General features: G+C 48.8%; 2 protein-coding genes and 1 long non-coding RNA gene across 5 annotated transcripts in view; 1 reads left to right on the top strand and 2 right to left on the bottom strand.

Annotated features, from left to right (window-relative positions):
• Positions 1 to 286: 286 nt before the first annotated feature.
• Positions 287 to 3,995, bottom strand: Tedc2 (tubulin epsilon and delta complex 2). 2 transcript variants are annotated; one of them, XM_017801311.2, is made up of 10 exons: positions 3,910 to 3,995; positions 3,722 to 3,820; positions 3,460 to 3,530; positions 2,911 to 3,316; positions 2,584 to 2,637; positions 1,983 to 2,076; positions 1,715 to 1,826; positions 1,511 to 1,612; positions 1,062 to 1,252; positions 287 to 779 (listed from the first exon to the last, which is right to left on the bottom strand). In XM_017801311.2, the coding sequence occupies exons 1-10, from the start codon at positions 3,933 to 3,935 to the stop codon at positions 642 to 644; spliced, it is 1,293 nt and encodes a 430-aa protein (XP_017656800.1). In that variant the 5' UTR covers positions 3,936 to 3,995; the 3' UTR covers positions 287 to 641. The 2 variants fall into 2 exon arrangements, with proteins under 2 accessions (XP_017656800.1, XP_017656807.1); XM_017801318.2 differs by lacking the exon at positions 2,584 to 2,637.
• A 101-nt stretch (positions 3,996 to 4,096) lies between these two features.
• LOC108491416 lies at positions 4,097 to 10,136 on the top strand. Its single transcript, XR_003851578.1, has 3 exons — positions 4,097 to 4,135; positions 9,496 to 9,629; positions 10,004 to 10,136. It is a non-coding gene; the product is annotated as an uncharacterized LOC108491416 (long non-coding RNA).
• The window catches only part of Ccnf (cyclin F), a 32,534-nt gene continuing 19,605 nt past the window's right edge, over positions 5,914 to 18,842 (bottom strand). For both annotated transcript variants that reach the window (XM_029569773.1, XM_008845414.3), the window contains exons 10-17: positions 17,231 to 17,395; positions 14,023 to 14,146; positions 13,587 to 13,767; positions 13,014 to 13,101; positions 10,321 to 10,420; positions 10,099 to 10,226; positions 8,614 to 8,783; positions 5,914 to 8,001 (exon numbers count right to left, since the gene is read on the bottom strand). In XM_029569773.1, the coding sequence (XP_029425633.1) occupies positions 7,544 to 8,001; positions 8,614 to 8,783; positions 10,099 to 10,226; positions 10,321 to 10,420; positions 13,014 to 13,101; positions 13,587 to 13,767; positions 14,023 to 14,146; positions 17,231 to 17,395 (1,414 nt within the window). In that variant the 3' untranslated portion in view covers positions 5,914 to 7,543. The remainder of the gene's footprint in view (positions 8,002 to 8,613; positions 8,784 to 10,098; positions 10,227 to 10,320; positions 10,421 to 13,013; positions 13,102 to 13,586; positions 13,768 to 14,022; positions 14,147 to 17,230; positions 17,396 to 18,842) is intronic.

Below are 18,842 nucleotides of genomic sequence, written 5' to 3'. Positions count from 1 at the left end.
CACTCATACACATAAACATAATAAAATATTTTTAAAAAACACAAAGAAAGGGGCTGGAGAGATGGCTCAGCAGTTAAGAGCACTGACTGCTCTTGCAGAGGACTGGGGTTCGGTTCCCAGCACCCATATGGCGGCTACGAACCGTCCTTAACTCTAGTTCCAGGGGAATCCGAAGCCCTCTTCTGACCTCCGCAGCACTGCACGACACAGTGCACTCACATACATGCAGGCAATACACTCATACACATAAAACTAAAATAAAATATTAAAAAACAAAAGCTCCCTACCAAGTCCCACTCTGGTATAATTTAAATATATGTACTTTCTAAAGCAGTTCTAATAACATACCAGTAGTACTTAGGTCTACAGTGAGAGAAACAGAGGTGGCCAGGAAGGGCTTCTCTAGGTCCCGGTACTGTCCGAAGCCCTAAGCAAACAGAAAGCTGAGTCCTGACCAGGCATGGTGTCTGAGAAGAGCTGAGGAGCCCTGGGCACTTCACTTTGGCCACCCAGCTTTCCCAGTGAGGAATAGGTATCTCCGGTGCTCTCAGCTCCCCCTACCAGGGAAATTCCCCTCAATCTCTTCACTTCATTCCATATAGGAGGGGACTGTCCCAGAGAGGTTTGTCTGTTCAGGGTACTCAGTCATCTTGAAGGACGGTGAGAAAGTGCTCACTTCCCTCACAGAGTAGACTGTATGCAGCCCGGCACAGGGCCAGCCAGGGTGGGCCTCGTGGCTCCTGCGTGTTTATCAGAGGGAGGAGTTCAGCCATCAGAACCTGGGGAGCAGCATAGGGCCAAGGCTTCAGTGGGACCTTGTACCAGGTAGCTAGCCCAGGGCTCCTACAGCTGGACAATCCTGGGACAAGCTTCCATTCTCCAGCCTTCCCTCCTAGGGCTTTATACATCCTTCACATGCAATGCACTTGGAGAATCTCCAAACCCACACACAGGCCCTCCTTTTGAGGCTGAGCCCTCAGGAGGCTCAGGTGCCAGCCTCTGTAAGGCCACTGGCTCCCTGATGTCCAGATGATCATGATTACCTCCTGCTCTGCAAGTACCTTTTCTAGGTGAATCTGCTGGTTCAGCATGGACACTTGTAGCTTTAAGGTTGCTAAGGTCTGTAGCTCCTGGGTGCTAGAATAGAAAAGGGGCTCTGGGCTCCAGGAAAAGTCCACCTTACTTCCATAGGGTGACAAGGCCTGAGAAGGCTTCTCCACAAGCCATGGTCCTGGCAGTTGCTCTGTCACAGCTATGAAGACAGAAGTTTGTCGTATCATGAAATGGCAACCATACCTAAGCTGCTGGTTTTCAAACACATCAGTGTTTGGCTTTCTAGACAACTTAGGGTGTGCCAGGGTGTAGTAGGCTTGATATGACAGGGGTTTGTCTACCTCTGGCCCCTGGGCTGATGACCCTTCCTTGAGGCACAGACAAGATGGGCTAAAATGCCAACCCTGGTTCTGACCTAAGCACCATCTGACCTCGGATGGTAGGGGTGGAACCTCACCTGCACGCAGCATCTGCAGCCTGTGGAGACACTGCCTGATTATGGCCTGTAGTCCCTCCAGGGTGAGCAGGCAGCGGTACTCTTGCATCCAGTCAGCAGGTACTACACAAGTTAAGGAGGGCAGGCTGGGTCCATGGTTCTACCAAGACCCTATGTCACCCTTGCCCTCCATCCTCCACCCAAGTTCCAGTCAGAATCACTGACCTGTTGAGAGCTCCTCCTGCATACGCAGTCTCAGCAATGCACAGGCCTTCCGTAGGCTCTGAGCATGCACCTCCACCTCCGCAGCACTGGGCCTATGGCTGGGCCAGCCTGACTAGACATAGGTCAAGGAAACTCTTCTGTGGCCAGTCCCTACCCTCCTATCTGGAGAGATGCCACTGCTATATGGCACTGGCCTTCCCCAAACTTGCCAAGTTTAGAACCCGAACCCACTAGGTCTCCCACCCCCATCCTATGTCAATAAGGATATAGCCATCTGCAACTTCTGGAGAAATTGGGTTTTAGCAGCTCTGGTGGCATCTGTGAAGTCACTGGTTTGTGTAGAGCTGAGCTGGGCCCACAATCTGGAGCATGTACAAGGGCACGCCAGAAAGACAGAGGACAAGGTTACTTTAATGTCAGCCTTGAGAGGGAGATGGAGGTCAAAGGTAGGGGCCCCAGACTGGATATGTGGCTCTGCTACATGGTAGTAGGGGACAATAGAGGCCTCAGGGAAACTCAGACACTGACCAGGACAAGGGGACAGATTTGAGCCTGACATAGTGCAAACACCTGAAAGAAATCAAGTTTGACCTACACAGCACTTCTTTGAAGCAGGGGCTATTACTGTCATTCCAGAAGGAAGACCATCTAGAATTTAGAGATGCCAACTTTCATGTTTGGTTCTTAAAATTCAAGTGGTTGAACTGGGGACTTCCAAGACTGCTGAGCCTGAGGTGACTTAATAGCTCTAGTGAAGCAGACCCTCAACATGGACAGGGATTCCATACAGCGACAAAAGCAGAGGAACCTGCTGGAGGTACTCATAATGGTAATGTTTTTGCTGTATTTCTGTCCCTACTCAGCCTTACCGGGAGTTCTGGGAAGCTGCTTTCTTGAAGGCCACAGGTAGCCTCAGGAGCGTCCTGTTAAAGAAGCCAGTGTTCAGAGCAGCCTTATCTCATTCTAGGACTACTGTTTCTACTCCTGGCTCAGAACCCATTTGGGGTGAGCCTTCTCACCCCCTCTCCTTTGCCAGTCGGATTCTCAAACAAGCTCCTTGAAAAGGGCTTCCAGAGTAGCAAGGGAGCTAGCTCAGTCCAGAGAAGAGAAGGCACGAAGAGCACAGCCTGAGCTGGTCAGACTCCAGCAACTGAGCAGAGAAGGAAGTTCCTCCAGTAAGGGTTTGGGAAGCTTACCCCATCTCCTTGAGTGTGAAGGCTTCTGTGGCCTGAAGAGCAGCTGATGGGGGAATCTGTTGGTCTCTGAAGCCTGCTCCATGCCTGGTGGCTTGGGCTCCCATCTTCACCTGGGTCCTAACTCCCCCTGATATAAGTCTGCACTCAGGGTGGTCTTTGGTAGGGGCTGGAGCCTGGTGGATGCCTTTGGTAGGTCTTGTACTAGATGCATGGCTGCCAGTCTGGCTGGAGACTTGGGGTTGAGCAGAGGCAGTGGTGCCAGAAGGGGTTGCGATAGATGTAGATGTCAGGCTGGGAGCTCTATCTTGTCCAGCCTTCGACATGCCTTTCCTCACACGTACAGCCTTCTCCAATGCCTGGGTCAGAAGCTCCAGCTCCTTGAGGTCTTGGGCACTTGGTGTGCATGCTACAAAAGCCAAGAACCATAAAAGAGTTCCTCATTATTGTTCCAGGATGGTTTCCTCATCACTGCATGCCAGTGAAAGGCCAGAGGCAGCACACGAAAAAAGCAGCTGGAGTTGGGTCCTCTTCCTTGGTTTCTGGAGTTACCTGGAGTTGGGTCCTCTTCCTTGGTTTCTGGCTCTGGAGGTGGCTCTGGAGCTGGGGTCCCGGCTGGTTCCCTGTAGAGACCGGGCAGCTATGGCCCAAACAAACCCCGCCCACAGCAGCTCCCTAGCCCAAAACCCTGGAGGGTAAGGGAGGTGACAACCAGTATCTAGAAAGTGGGTAGCAGAGCCTGGCCTCCCAGCTCTTAGGGGCTCTATGCAATTCCTACGTTCCTGGGGTGGGGGTGGGGTGGATGCTGGCGTACCAAGCTCGCAGCAGCCGCCGGGAGACGCGCAGGCTCCGCTCTAACTGCCGCTGTCGCTCAGAGCAGGAGTCCAGGGCGCCCTGGAGCTCGGACACCAGCCTGGAGATATGCATTGACAGCTCAGCACCCCATCAACCTCGAGACCCCGCGCCCATTTGCCCCGTTCCCGCCTGCCGCGCGAGACCTACCGGCGCGCACAGTCGATGGGTAGCATGAAGGTAGCTTTGGATCGAAGAACTGGGCGGCCGCCACCACCAAGTCCCGACCCTTCCGGGCAGAAGACAGCCCATTTCCGGCCAGACTACCCAATCCTGAGCGCAGAGCCTGCTCCCCGCTCCCCTGAAGCTCCACTCCGCCACTCAGGTTCCGCCCCCTCCGGGGCTCTTCGTTTCTGGATCCCCGACGCCTGCGCAGGTGAGATCCCGGGTGAGGAGCCCGCCTCCGGTTTTGGTAACTGGGTAATGTGCTTCTGGCAGGGTATCTGAACGTCTAATATTTGGTGTTCTGCCTTAACCAGTTTTATCAAAGCAGAGACAAGCTGTCTTGCTGACTCCAGAGTCACTTCAGCAGTCAAGCATTTGGACAAAGGAGGGATGATGGATTAGAATTGGGTTAAGGGACAGGAAGTGTGGGAGTGAATGTTGGGTACCAGAATGGAAAAGCAACTTGTGAAAAGGTGGGGACCGGTGGATGACAGATAGCTGGGGAAGCTGGAGCCCAAAGAATGGCCAAGGAGTGGAAGGAACGGCAGAGGGCCACATGTAAACACTGCTGCTAAAGCCCCCAGCAATGTCCTTTGCCTCAAAAGCTGTTAGGTCACCAAACTTCCCTTATTTTTGAGTTCATGTCTCACACTGAAAGCTCTTTTACCATTCACTCCATTAAAAACAAGATTTCTTTTCTTAAAAATTTTTTTATGTGCATCAGTGTATTGCCTGCATGTAAGTGCACCTGTGTCGTGTAATGCCAATGGAGGTCAGAAGAGGGAGTTGTATTCCCCTGGAACTGGAGTTATGGACAGTTGTTAGCTGCCATATGGGTGCTGGGAATCAAACCCATGTCCTCTGCAAGAGCAGCTTTTAACCACTGAACCATCTCTCCAGCCCCCTCATTATTTTTAAATGGTCTAAGGAAACCCAGGCTGGCCTCAAACTAACTCACTTTGTTCAAACTCTGGGCCTTGTGCATGCTAAGCAAACATTCTATCAACTGAGCAACATGCCCAGACTCATTAGTGCAGTATTTAGATTAAAGCACTATGGAAGATATAGTTGCTCTTGGCTGGGCATGGTGGTGCACGCCTTTAATCCCAGCACTTGGGAGGCAGAGGCAGGCAGATCTTTGTGAGTTCAAGGCCAACCTTGTCTACATACTGAGTTCCAGGCTAGCTGGGGCTACAGGGAGACCCTGTCTCAAAAAGACCAAAAAAGAAAAACAAGTTGGTGCCAGGCATGGTGGCTCACACCTTTAATCCCAGTGCTCTGGAGGCAGAGGCAGGTGGATCTCTATGAGATAGAGGCCAGCTTGGTCTACATAGTGAGTTCCAGACCAGCTCTAGTGACAGGGTAACAGTCTCAAAAAGCAAAACCAAGTTGGCTGCTAGAATAAGCTAGGCCCAGTAGAATTGAAGAGAAACAAGAATAAGCAATGAATCCAAGCCCCTTAAAGGGGCTAAGAAGTAGGGTAACTCTAGCTGTTTAGATAAGGGACACAAAGGAGTTGAGCCTAGGGTGCTGGGCAGAGAAGGGGGCTGAGACCTGGGCAGTCCCTATACCACACTTTAGGATAGGGCTTGGGCACCCCTGCTTCTTGAGTCTTTGGAAAAGTAGGCAGACCCTAGTGGCCAGGGGATACTGAGGTGACAAGACTGGGAGAGGGAGGGAGACACACAGCTGTCAAGGAGCCCCCAGTGTTTGCTTGGAGTAGTTTCTCCAACAGGTGCAGGCTGCGTTTGATTTTAAAAAATTTTTATTTTATGTGTTTGAGTGTTTTGTCTGCATGTATTTTTAAAAGATTTTTAAATTTTGTGTGTATTGCTTACATGTATGTAAATGCACCCATGTTGTGCAATGCCCAAGGAGGTCAAGAGTGTTGGGAGTCCCCTGGAACTGGAATTAAGAGATAGTTGTTAGCTGCCATGTGGGTGCTGGGTACAAAACTAGGGTCCTATGAAAGAACAGCCAGTGCTCTCAACTACTTGTGCATTTGTCTAGCCCTGAGTTTTTGATTAAAGGATGCATTATCACTCATGCCAAGAGTCTCATCACATTTAATCCTCACAACACCCCTGTGAGGTAGGTATTACTGCCCCATCTTACAGATGAGGAAACAGGCTCATACATGCCCCCAGAAAGCCAGGTCAATGGAGTAGACCATAATTCAAACTCCTGGGTTCTCCTTACCCCAATCATACTCCAGCCAGAATCTTAACAGTAGCAAGAACAGCTGCTACTGGGGCCATCAACAGACAGAAAAGCACACAGATAAGTGAACACTGAGCAAACATTTCTCTATTCCTGTATTTTAGGTCCAAGGACACTTGGGGACACTCCTGGCCAAGTGGTTCTTTAAGAGAGAACAAAAGTATGCCTGCAGAGGCTGGGTGTATACCTTTGATCCCAGCACTCTAGTGGCAGAAGCAGGTTGAGGCTAGCCAGGGCTTCATAGTGAGACTCCCCAGGCACTGTGGACAGCTGCCTCACAAATCCAAGGCCTCCCACACAGACAGGCACTCTTGCAGAACAAGAAGCAGAGTTTCTGACCAGCACAAAAGGACAGTGATCTGCTTTCTTTGAATGGAATCCAGTTATAAGTCAGGGGAAAGTCCTGACTTCTCTGCTCTTCTGCCTCTTTGTCACTTCAATTACAAGTCAAGTGATTGTTTTCTGGCTGTACTCAGGGAAAAATTCTTTTTCCATAAAGTACACAAGGATAGCACCAAGGGGCTGGTATCAGTCTTTCCTTTTTTTGAAATAAATCTTACTAGTCAGCCCAGGCTGGCCTGGAACATCTGATCCTCTTGCCACATATTTCTGACTGCTGGAATAGGAATATCAGGTATGAGCCACCATACATGGCTAGATTTTTTTCAGTTGAGGCTAAATAATATTGTCAATTTGTTGTCTTTTTACTTAATAACCTCTATGTAAAATTTTTCATTTGTTTTCATTAGAAGAAATCCAGAAATAAAGATGGGAAAGGAATGGCCTAGAAATTCAGTGCATAAAGGTGGTCACATAGATACAACGGGACACAGATAAACCACTTTGGGAGGACAGATTTCTGGCTCAAAGTGCCAGTGGGAGAGAGCCTGCGGCCACAGCATCAAAGTCCACACACTTGTTGATGAGGCTATAGTCAACACTTATATGAAGGGACACGGACAGGTTTCCCAGGTTGAGGGGAGTGAGGAGATAATGTTGTGTTCAGATGATATCTCCCCACTGGCCTAAAGCAAGACATGCCAGTAAGGATTTGAGCTGTGTTAGGCTACTTGGGTCACTCGTATTCTGAGCCAGGAAGCTGTTAGCTCCTGGCCTGGGATTGAGCAAACCAGCACACAAGCTGAGGCTTCCAGAGACAGCAGGACACAGAGACATGGGTTTTACACTGTGTGGCATGACTGTTTTGAGGCTGTTTTCCAGCAAGAAGCTGAGCTTTTCACTGAATTTGATGTTATGGTGACTCACACTGAACTTCCTGGACAGAGAAACCTGGTGCTCACCTGGGGTCTACACAGCACCCATATGCAGTGTCCCACACCTCCTAGTGAAACAATAGCCCTCTCTCAGTAAACATTCACCATGGCAAACGCTGATACACTCAGAGTTTCAGGAAGCCTAAGTTCGTGTCCTCATCACTGTGCACAGATAGGTTTTGGCGCTTTACCTGTCGCTGGGGAACACTGCTCTCTGGGGGATTGGGGGAACGACAGTGTAAACATGACTTCTTGGCCTGATGGTGGCAAGGCTGTGTGTTTGAGTCACTGCCCAGGGACAGGACTGAGGTAGATTGGGGAGGGCCCCCCAGGCTGCCATCGATGGAGTTTGTGGGACTTGCGCTGCTGACGGAGGAGTAACCTGAGGTCGTGAGGTCCTTGCCAGGCTCTCCCCTGTTGTAAAGAAGGGGCTTTGGAATTGGAGTTGGCAGTGTCTGGGTGTCTGGTGCCTGGTGACCCTTGTCCTCTGGACAGGCCTCCTCATCACTGGATTCCTGGCAGCAGTGCTGTTCTGGGTTTAGGTAAACCACGGTGACATCAAGGATTCCACTGGGAGTTGTGACTGTGGAAAATGTTGAGGGAAAGTGTTTATGCCATAGCTTAAGCATCAAAAGTGACCCTCTACCTGTTCAGGACCAGGAAGCCCGGTATATAGCTTTTAGCCAGGATAGTTTAAAAGACTCAGTGCCAAGCCAAATATTGTCCCCCTGGCTGTAGAGACTGCTATTGCTTGAAAGTCATGGGGTGACATGTTTTTCTCAAGGTATGAAGGTTGCCCCTCAGTGGTCATTTGAGTGGACGTAAAAGCAAAAGGAAAAAAACAACAGAAACTTGCCCAAATTGGTCTTCCTGGCTAGGATATAAGAAACAGGACAAGGCTCAAATATACCATGTGACACATCTCAATGTTATAAATACCAGGAAATCCAGACAGGATCTGCTTAAGTGAGGCCTTCAACCAACAGTGACAGATGAAGATGGACTCAGGTTTAGTCTATATCCCCCTCCCCCATACCCCATGGGGTGGGAGAACCCCCTGGTCCCAATGTTTCAGGTTCTGTTCTCATGCCTCATGGACCCTCTCTATCTCAAACCACATATTCCTCCCCTTAGCACAGTGCCAGGTGGCTCTCAGATTATTTGTCTTCTGCATGACATCCCCCGCCACACTCACCATCACCCTCCTTCTCGCCTTCACTCTCCTGGTCGCCTTCATAGCCAGAGCAGCAGTCCAGGCTCCAGTCTAGAAGGCTATCTAGCAGCGTCTCCTCCTGACTGGAGAGCTCTGCAGTGGGTGTGGTGACAAAGCTACCCCTGTCTTCCTGGAGGCTGTTCTCCCGCTTCCTGTGAGGTGGAGAGAGCCCAGAAAGCCCTGGTCACAAGTGGCAGTGCTTGGAGGCCCAAGCTGGTCCTTTGTATCTGCTTTAACATCTGTATACCCTGGACCCTTCCTTTTTGCTCTGGAAAACACACATGAAGTAGAACAAGTGCGAGCCCTTGAGAGCAGCAGCCTAGCTGGAAGGACTGGGCAAAATCAGGCCCTAGTCTGGAAACTGGCAGAAAGACATCACCCCTCCAGGGTGCTTGATGCCTCCGATGTGAACAATACTGGGCCTGGTACTGAGCAGACTGTACAATCTGTCTGTCTTTGGACAGGGTCCTCAAACCTGCCCCCCTAGGGTCAAGACTGGAGAACTATAGTATGGGTCTTGCCTTTGGGCAAAGCTGACATACCCACCAGGCCTTTCTGCTCCTGACTTAAGGGTAAACGTGGCTATCCCTGTGCCAGCCCCCGCCCCCCCAACACAGTTATGCATGTCTGACCTATCCTTAGGGTGTTTCTGTCCCTGGATAGTCAGGGTGCCAACTACAGAGTAAGATGTAAACAATGGGTCTCTTAGGAGGACCCAGGTCTCCCACACTCAGAGTGAAAGATGCTGTCATGCTTCTTGTCAGGAGTTAGTTTGCTTCTGTATCTGTTGCTTCCTCAGGGCTTCCCAAGAGATCAGGGTCTTCCCATCCACCAAAGAACACTCATGGTTCTGTATTGTGACAGGTAACACCCAGCCATCCAATGCCTGACCTAAGGTTACTCAGGAGCATTTAGGGTACTGTGGTGGAATCCCAGAGGCAGGACTGGCACAGAAGGGAACCTGTCCCCTGAGCTTTGCAAGATCAACAGGAGTTCAGGTGGGTAAAATAGAGATAAGTTACTCTAGGAGGTATAGCCAAAGCATTGGTATGTGAGACAGGGATAAACAGAACTACACATAGGCAAAGAGGGAGGAAAACAAAGGGGCAGGGGAGTACCAAGGACCTTACTCAGGTTACCACCCAGCTACCAGCAGTGACTGCCATATCATGGAGCAGAGAAGCCCAGGGGCATTATAGTGTAGGCATGGCAAGAGCCCAAACAGGATCTTCTGTGCTCAGGACCATCTCCCCGAAAAGGAAACGGATAAACCAAGACAGACACTGGCCTCTGACAAAGGAGGACTAGGCTGGAACACAATGCTGAGAGCAGAGCACCTGGATTAAACTTATGATCTGCTGTTCCTTTGCAGCCCTGAGACGGCAGTAGTGTCAGGAAGGAACTTGGATCTGACATAAGGAGCCAGCATGCTGCTGCATGGTTACAGACAGGGTGACGTGAACTCACCGTTTGCTTCTCCGTCCAGAGGGAGAGCTGAGGAAGGTGTGGATTTCCCCTGTGCTAGGAAAAGAGGAGGGCTCTAGGCTCTCCTGCTTTACTCCTAGGGCACTGCACAACTGGGCGTAGCTCAGCACCTGCAGGGATAGCAGAGTTGGTGAGAGTAAAACACCCTAATCCCACCCAAGCATTCCTACCAGGAGGAGCCTAGGTGACAGGAAGGAGACATACCTCTTCCTGGCTGATTTCTTCATAGCGCTTATCCTCAAATCGTTGCTTCACAGCTGTCAGAGAAACTTGCCTGTAGTCCTTGGGTGTGTCATCATGGAAGCTAGACAAACAAGCAGATGTGAACTTCACTGATTCAATTTTAGTCAAATTCCCCCAATCGGAAAGGAGGACAAACTTTCAAAACCTGGCCAGTTATGAGGATGTACAACTGCTCAGCCTGGCAATTCCTCATACGGTTATAGGAGGAAGAGAAACACCCAGAGAACTTTTACAAGAATATTCACAGCAGCACTATTCACACTGGTCACCAAAGCATACATCAGTGATTGGACAGATAGACAAAAGGTGGTCCATCCACACAACATTTTACTCAAGTGCTGACACATGTTTCAACATGAACCTGGAAATAGGATGCTTGGTGAAAGAAGCCAGACTCATCAAGTGGCAAATTGTGACTGTTTCATACAGAATGTCCAGAATGGGCAAACTCAGTGACAAAGAGCCAGTGAATGGCTGCCAGGGTCAAACAAGTTGGGAAATTGATAAGTGACATCTAAAGTGTGTGGGTTTTTTTTGAGAGGTATTACAAATGTTCTAAAATCGATGTACAATTCTGAATATACTAAAAGCCTTTCAAGTATACAGTTTTTAGTAGTTTATAAATAAATGCTTCCAATTTAACTGGTCTGAAATAACAACAAAACAACATCTAGAGACATATCTCAGTGTTACAATGTCTGCTTAGCTGGGCTCTGGGTTCTATCCCCAGCATCAGACAAAACCAAAACATAAAAACTTTACAAATAAACACAACTTAACTTCTGGTGGCTAGTATCAGGTAATAATTAGTATGAGTACATTCTAAGACACTGACCTTGAGTCACCCTGGTTCCTCAGTCATCACCATAGGAAAAAAACAGGGTGGGCAAAAACCAAAATGCCAATAGGTCCCTGTCAATGGAGTACATTAGGGGACAGGAGAAAGGGCAGGTGGGCAGAAAGGCTGGTCAGAGGGCTGTGGCCACTCTAGAGCGTTTTGACCTTATCCTAGAAGCTAAGAGTGAGGCTCTGGGCTGATAGAAATAGAAAGGACATGGGGCTCGAGAGATGGCTCAGCGGTTAAGAACTTAGTTGTTCTTGCAGAAGACCCGGGTTTGAATCCCAGCACCCACATGGCAGCTAACAACTGTCCATAACTCCAGTCCCAGGGGATCCGATAGCCTCTTCTGACCTCCAAGGGCATTGCATGAAATGGGTGCACTTACCTACATGCAGGCAATACACGTATACACATAAAATTAAAAATTAAAAAAAAATAAATAAATAAAAAGGACATGCTGTGAGGTGGCTGCCTTGGTATTCTAGGAGGCAGCCCAGAGGGAAAGCAATAAACTAGAGGAGAAATGGAACGCCCAGTCAGAGCAGAGGGTAGTAGTGTAGACATGTGGGCAAGGTGGTTAGGGCTGGGGTTGGGAATTCAAGTTAGCTGCAGCTCCTCAGGGTGGAGGCAGTGAGGACAGGAGAGCCAGACAGAAATAGTATAGCCTGGAGGAAAGACGCAGTACCTCAAAGGAGGGCAGCAACAAGCAAGCAAGGCAGACAGGAAGTGGGACCATCAAGTCTGCAAGTGGAGCCAAGAAGGGAAAAGATAGGGAAGCAACCACAGATGCAAACCCAACCCTGTGTCCTACAACTCTCCACTTACAGGGTCTCTACTTGCAGCCAACAGCCCCACTGTCTGTACCTGTCCTTGAACAGGTGCTCCCTACCTGGGGCATGGATGCGCTTTCTTCAGGGGAACCTGGCCCTGCTCAGATACCAGTTCCCCACCTACCACCCCCCACTACCTATGGACTCCATCACTACCTGACACCCTATACAGACTGTGCTATTCTGGCCTCTATCTCAGCACTTGGTAGAGAAGGGGTACTGTGGGGTAAGCAGAGAGACAGAGCAAAAGTGCACAGGGGGTGGAGGTGGAGTGGGAGTGAATACAGAGCAGTAGGGTCTGGAGCATAGGCAAAGGGCAAGCTGTTAGAGCTCAAGGCTGAGATGGATGAGTACAAAAGGCAGGAAGAGACAAAGACTGACGGTGAAGAACCCTTTGCCTCCTCTTCTTCAACAAGACAGGTTCTCTCAATCTGAAACATGTTAAATAAGTCCAGTCCTGGGATTTTTAAAATGTCAACCTGGGGTTAGCAAGATGGTTCCATGGGTAAAGGTGCTTGCTGAGTAAATCTAATGACCTAAGTTTGATCCCTAGAACCCACAAGAAGGTGGAAGGATAACTGACTCCACAAACTTGTCCTTTGACCTCCACACACACGCTGACATGTGCACTCATACATGCTGTAATAATAATAATTTTTTTTTGGTCTTTTTGAGACAGGGTCTCCCTATGGCCCCAGCTGTCCTGGAACTCACTATGTAGATCAGGCTGGCCTTGAACTCACAGAGATCCGCCTGCCTCTGCCTCCTAAGTGCTGGGATTAAAGGCGTGCACCACCACGCCCAGCTGTAATAATAGTAATTTTAAAATGTTAACCCTGAGGAAGATTTATGGCAGCTTAGACACAACTAAGTGGCAGCTACCATGTGAAGAACACACTATGTAACTCAGGTTGACTTTGAACTCACAACCCTCTTGCCTAGCCTCCCTAGTGCTGGAATTAGAAGTGTAGATTGAGACTCACCACTTTTTATGAAGGCTCAAGACACAGGGCGTGAGGTCTTCATAGGAGAATCCAGTGAGGTCCCAGAGTTGAGTGGTCCAGGGCTGTGCTGGGGAAGAAAGCAGGCAGGGAATGTGACAGCACTCTCATAACTCTTCTAGTTTTGTAGCATATTTCTGGAGCTCAGGCTTGTAGGCTTTAAAATACCCTTCAGGGCTGGAAACTTGACAACCTGAATTTGATCCCTGGAACCCATAAGGTGGAAGGATAACTCTCACAAATTATCCTCTGATCTCTACCCTTATACTATGACATGTGAGTATATATGGCATGCACACACAATAAATATATAAATGTAAATAAATAAATAAATTTAATAAGTACCCTAGAAAAGACTCCATATAAGTGATGCAGACTGTGGAGAAACTATACAATGCTTCAGCTAAAACCATCTCATCTCATCTCCCCCTGGAGAACCACTTATGGCTAATTCTGCTCCAGGATGGATAGGGAAGTGTTATTACTGCCACTCCCCCCTCTCCTATCTGAGAATGTCCCCTGACACCAGGAACTCCCAGGAAGGCCACTGCTTACTCTGCCCGTGCATCAGTCTGGCCAGGAGCAGGGCTGCAGAGGCCAAGTGGGCTGGGGCGTAGATGGACAGGCTGGTGTGCAGCAGGGAGAGCTCACAAAGGAAGCTATACAGGTGCTGGGTTTTGGGTGCGATGGGGACCAGCGTCAGCAGGACCTCTTTATAATCAACCACAGTAGGGATCTAGACAGAAGAGGGAAATGAGTATGGAGTCTTGGTCACTCAGTGTCATGTTGAGGTATAGCGTAGAAAGAGTCTGGCCTGGATGTTCAAGCTGTAATGATGCACTGCAGCCATGGCCTCTTGATTTGGGTGCAGCACAGATAGCTGCTCTCCACAACAGTAACAGCTTGATGCCCCCAGCTTCTCCCACCACCTCTTCCAGGACTTTAAACAGAGACAACTTTGATTCAAAGGAAAAAACAAACCCATACTTACTCGAATCTTCCCTTCCAGAGCAGAAACAATCTCTCCCATCATTCGTACCAGGTCCTCGTACTTGTATGTATTGTCTGTGAGCCACACGGCCTCTCTAATTGTCAGAATCTCTTTGCTGATGAACCTGGAATGTGGAGACAGCATCTAAGTCCTGAGCCTATCTACTTTCTGACCCTGGGATATAGCTCAGGGGACCTCTGACTAACAAGAAACTTTAAAGGTGCTAGAAAGGCAGCTAAGGCAGGACACAAAGGCAGTGCTACAGGGGAGATAGGAGTATCTCTCTAAAAGGACCCATGAGTAACACTATCATTCAGTTCTCTTTATGACCTTATGGATGACTTTCATTGTGGTATTGTGGTTGAAACCCAGAGCCTCAGGCACCAAGCGAGTAAGCATGGCCAACTAACTAACCCTTCCTGGCACTGTCACCCTTGAGAGCTGGGGAAAGTATAGTCCAGCCTGCCCAAGTCCATGCTCTGGGTCATGACACTATGTTGGAATACAGACATCCTGCAGAGTGGCAGCTAACATGCCAAAGGTCAAACCTGCCATTCTCACTTGCAGAAACAGCAGGCTTGGGAGTTCCACAACTGAGTTCCTGCCTTATCTTTTGACAGTATCTGAGTATAAACAATTTAAATCAAATAGGTAGGTGAGCTACTACTGGGAGCATGGGTTGGAAGCAAATGGTGCAGAGGTTGTTTGAAGGTCTATGCATAGTACAGTGTTTGGTACAGGAATCCTGACGATCCCTGAGGCAGGTGGGTACACTGTCAACTATCAGAACATTCTACTCCAGTGGTCCCACAGGCACATTCCCCAGCAAATGTGAACAAGGGCCAAGTACATTTGCTGCTTAATCCTGGCACTCCGCAGTGCTCATCTTTGCTACTGGCCTGACAGAGGGGACAGAAGAGGGATAGGAACTATACCTGCTGGTGTAAAGGTCACATGTTTAAAAGAGGGAATGTGGACCGGCTTATGAGAGCCCTGTACTGGGGCCTGGGGTGGCTGGTGGGGAGCAGGGGCAACAGAGGTTCTGAGAGCAGAGTCAAGTCATCTCATCCTTGAAAAGATTTTATGTGTGGAGCTGGGATTGAACCCAGAGTCTCATACATGCTAAGCAAGCACTCTACCAGTGAACTATTGTACATTCCAGCCCTTTTGGTTTTATTTTGAAACAGGATCTTGCTAAGTTACTAAGGCTGGCCTTTAACTCAGTGTAGAGCCCAGGCTAGCCTTGAAATTGCAATCCTCCTGTCTCAGCCCTCCAAGTAGCTAGGATTACAAGTGTATGTTGCCATAACCAGCTTAAAAAAAAAATTTTTTTTTTTGAGATAGGGTCACAGTATATAGCCTTGACTGGCCTAGAACTCTATGTAGACAGGCTGGCCTTGAATTCAGAGATCTGCCTACCTCTGCCTCCTGAGTTCTGGGACTAGTGTGTGCTACCACACTGGCTCCCCAGCTTAAAAAATTTTTAAGTATATATCTGCTTGTCTGTAGCCTAGTAACATGGTCCTAGGCTCTGAAGATTTAACTGTGTTGTTAGATTCATGGAAGCAGCAGTCTCAGTTTGGTGGTTCTGGTCAGAAGACTTGGGCTAGGAGATTCAGGTCCAAGAGTACATTTGAAGAGGGCTCGGTATGGCAGGATCTACTTGTTATCCCTGAAGTCCATGACTCTTCCTTCTGTGGTAATACAACCATGCTTCTCAGCTGGCACATAGATACCCAAAGGGGTTACAGTGTCCATGTGGCTAGATATGACCATGTGACTAACCTGTTTGGAAGACAGACTTGACATGGCAGCTTTGGGGATCATGGGACTAAGGGAAACCCCTGGGGGCTGGTAGAAAGCAGGATGAAAGCTAGGGCTCATGACCTCATGAAACAAAAATCTATCCCAGTGGCCCCCCTCTGCCTGGGATTCCTATGCAAGAGAGTGGTAGGAAGTAGTAACAATACTCAGTACAGTCAAAGCTACTCCTAACCCACTAGACGTAGGAAGCAAGGAAATCAGTTCTGGAATAAGGTACTTTATAGAGGAAATGGCAGATCATGCTGGGACATTGGTTTAGGAAAACAAGAAAAAGCAAACCACATTTGTTTTTGTTTGTTTGGTCTTTTGTTTTTTGTCTTTTTGAGACAGGGTATCTCTGTAGCCCCAGCTATCCTGGAACTCACTATGTAGACCAGACTGGCCTCAAACTCACAAAGATCCGCCTGCCTCTGCCTCCCAAGTGCTGGGATTAAAGGTGTGAGCCACCGCGCCTGGCATTGTTTGGTCTTTTAAAGACAGGGTCTCCCTGTAGCGCCTTCTGACCTGGAACTCACTATGTAGACCAGACTGGCTTCAATCTCACAGAGATCCACCTGTATCTGCCTCCTGAGTGCTAGGACTAAAGACATGTGCCACCACACCTGGCACAAACCATATTTTGAAAACTGTCTTCCACTTTGTTTCCAGAAGCAAAACCAGGGTAAAGGCAGGCTTTGGCTGAAAGCAGGTTTGAAGCAAATACAAAGTGATACAATTTGAAAAGTAAGACCTATCAGGGAGCAGACTGCTGGGGAAACTGATAAAGATGAGAACTCTCCTTAGAGATGAAGTTCTGTGATCTCTGAAGACTGAGGAGGGTAAGGGTAGCCAACTATAACCCTTCCTGGCACTGTCACCCTTGGGAGCTGGGATAAGTGTGGTCCAGCCTGTGCCTGCCCAAGCCCATGCTCTGGGTTATGAGACTGTATGGGAATAGAGGCATCCTGCACAGTGACATCTAACATGCCAATGGTCAACTGCCATCCCCACTTGCAGAGGACAGCAGGCTTGGGTGCTTCTCAACTGAGCTGGGTAGGATCCTTTAAAAACCAGTCACCACAGGGCTGGAGAGATGACTCAGCAGTTAAGAGCACTAATTGTTCTTGCAGAGGACCGATAATGACAGCTAACAAGTGTCTGTAACTCCAGTTCCAGGGGCTCCAACACCTTCTTCTGACCTCCTCCTCACTGCACGACATGAGTGCACTTACACACATGCAGGCAATACCAGCTGAGGAAAAAAAAAAAAAAAAAAAAAAACAAAAAAAACACAAAAACAAAAACAAAACCAGTCACCAGAATAGGAAGGATGGTGGCCCCTGCACATAGAAGGGCCAGCACAAATGCACACCAGGCCTGCCAGCTGGGCTAAGGGGTTTCTTACCGGGTGCAGATGACCATGCAGGCAATGCCCAGAAGCTGGAGCTTGTACCGGGGTACCAGCCTCCTCCGCAGGTACCGGTCCACACACTCCACTGTCAGGTGAAGACATAAGCTTGTGAAATCCTTCATTGTGGCAACTTCCACCAGCCAGTCAATCAGAATGTATCTGTGGAGACAGGGCCACCAATGAAAACTGGGACAAGTATTTCACATTCCAATTTCTGTTGAAGCCCGTTTAGTTTAACCTGAGCAAATGAGCTGGTCATCTGTGGAACTGCTGGTTTACCAAGCTAGAGACTCCTTGTCTCAGGGAATTTGGGATGCCTGCAGCTGTTCCTGGAAGGCTGGTGGGTTCATAGATCTCTGCACTTTACCTCCCTCCCTCAGGCCTACACATTCCTAGTGCTCACAAATGCATGGACTTTGGGACCTCTACCTAATGCAAAGTGAAGTCAGCCCTCAGCCTTGACAGCACTAGCTAAGCTCTACCCTTAGCAGACATCAGGATAAGGTGGGTTGCATGGCAGGGCTGGAGTTGGATCACAGCTCTCAAGATTAGAAAAAAAAAAGTCACTTAAAGTGGCAAGAGTTTCAGCTGCTCTGCACACCCAAGTTCTCCTGTACAGATCCCATAGCACAGTACTCTGCAGAGGATCAAAGAGCCAAGAATGTCAACAAAGCAAGAACATCTCAGTCCTTGCACTGGAGTCCTGGTTCACTCATCAAGCAATCCAGATGGATGCCCAGACACTAGAAGGCTAACAGACATGTCCGGGTCCCTTTCTACCAAGGAGCTAAAGCCTGAGGACCAGGTTATAAATAATCACAAGACAGTGTCATAAGGATATCCCAATATGGTTACTGCATCTTTGAACAAGAGACATTTGTTTAAAGCAGAGGGGCCCAAGCCAACAAGAAGCAATCAAACAGTGATGATGTGGGACTCTTAGAACAGAAGGAGCGGGAGAGATGGGTTGTGGTGAAGAAGGGAACAGGTAAGACTATTTTCTCCCAGAAAGGTCAGGTGTTTGAGGCTTAAACTAGACAGGAATAAACAGACTAGGAAGTGCCCCTAAGCAGACAGAATAAGCTTAATAATCTGACTTTTTTTTTTCCTTGACAGGGTCTCCCTGTAGCCCCAGCTGACCTGGAACTCACTATGTAGACCAGGCTGGCCTCACAGAGATCCACCTGCCTCTGCCTCCTAAGTGCTGAGATTAAAGGCGTGAGCCACCACGCCCAGCTGACCTTTGTTTTACCTATATGTTAAATGTGACATGTGGAAACCAGAAGGCAAAGTGTCAGATTCCCTGGAACTGGAGTTACAGACAGACAGCTGTTAGGTGCCATGTGGTGCTGGGCACTGAACCTGGGTCTTCTGCAACAGCCATTGCTCTTTTTTTTTTTTAAATTCTCATTTTATATGTATGTGTGTATTGCCTGTATGTAGGCAAGTGCACCTGTGTCATGCAATGCCTGCAGAGGTCAGAAGAGGCTGTCAGATCCCCTGGGTGTGGAGTTATGGACAGTTGTTAACTGCCATGTGGATGCTGGGATTCGAACCTAGGTCTTCTGCAAGAACAACCAGTGTTCTTAACCGCTGAGCCATCTCC

Source organism: Nannospalax galili, unplaced genomic scaffold (genome assembly GCF_000622305.1).
Source record: "Nannospalax galili isolate Female #2095 unplaced genomic scaffold, S.galili_v1.0 scaffold471, whole genome shotgun sequence".
In the NCBI taxonomy this organism is placed as follows: domain Eukaryota; kingdom Metazoa; phylum Chordata; class Mammalia; order Rodentia; family Spalacidae; genus Nannospalax; species Nannospalax galili.
The sequence above is the reverse complement of the archived record's forward strand: the minus strand, read 5'-3'. Positions and strand labels throughout refer to the sequence as shown.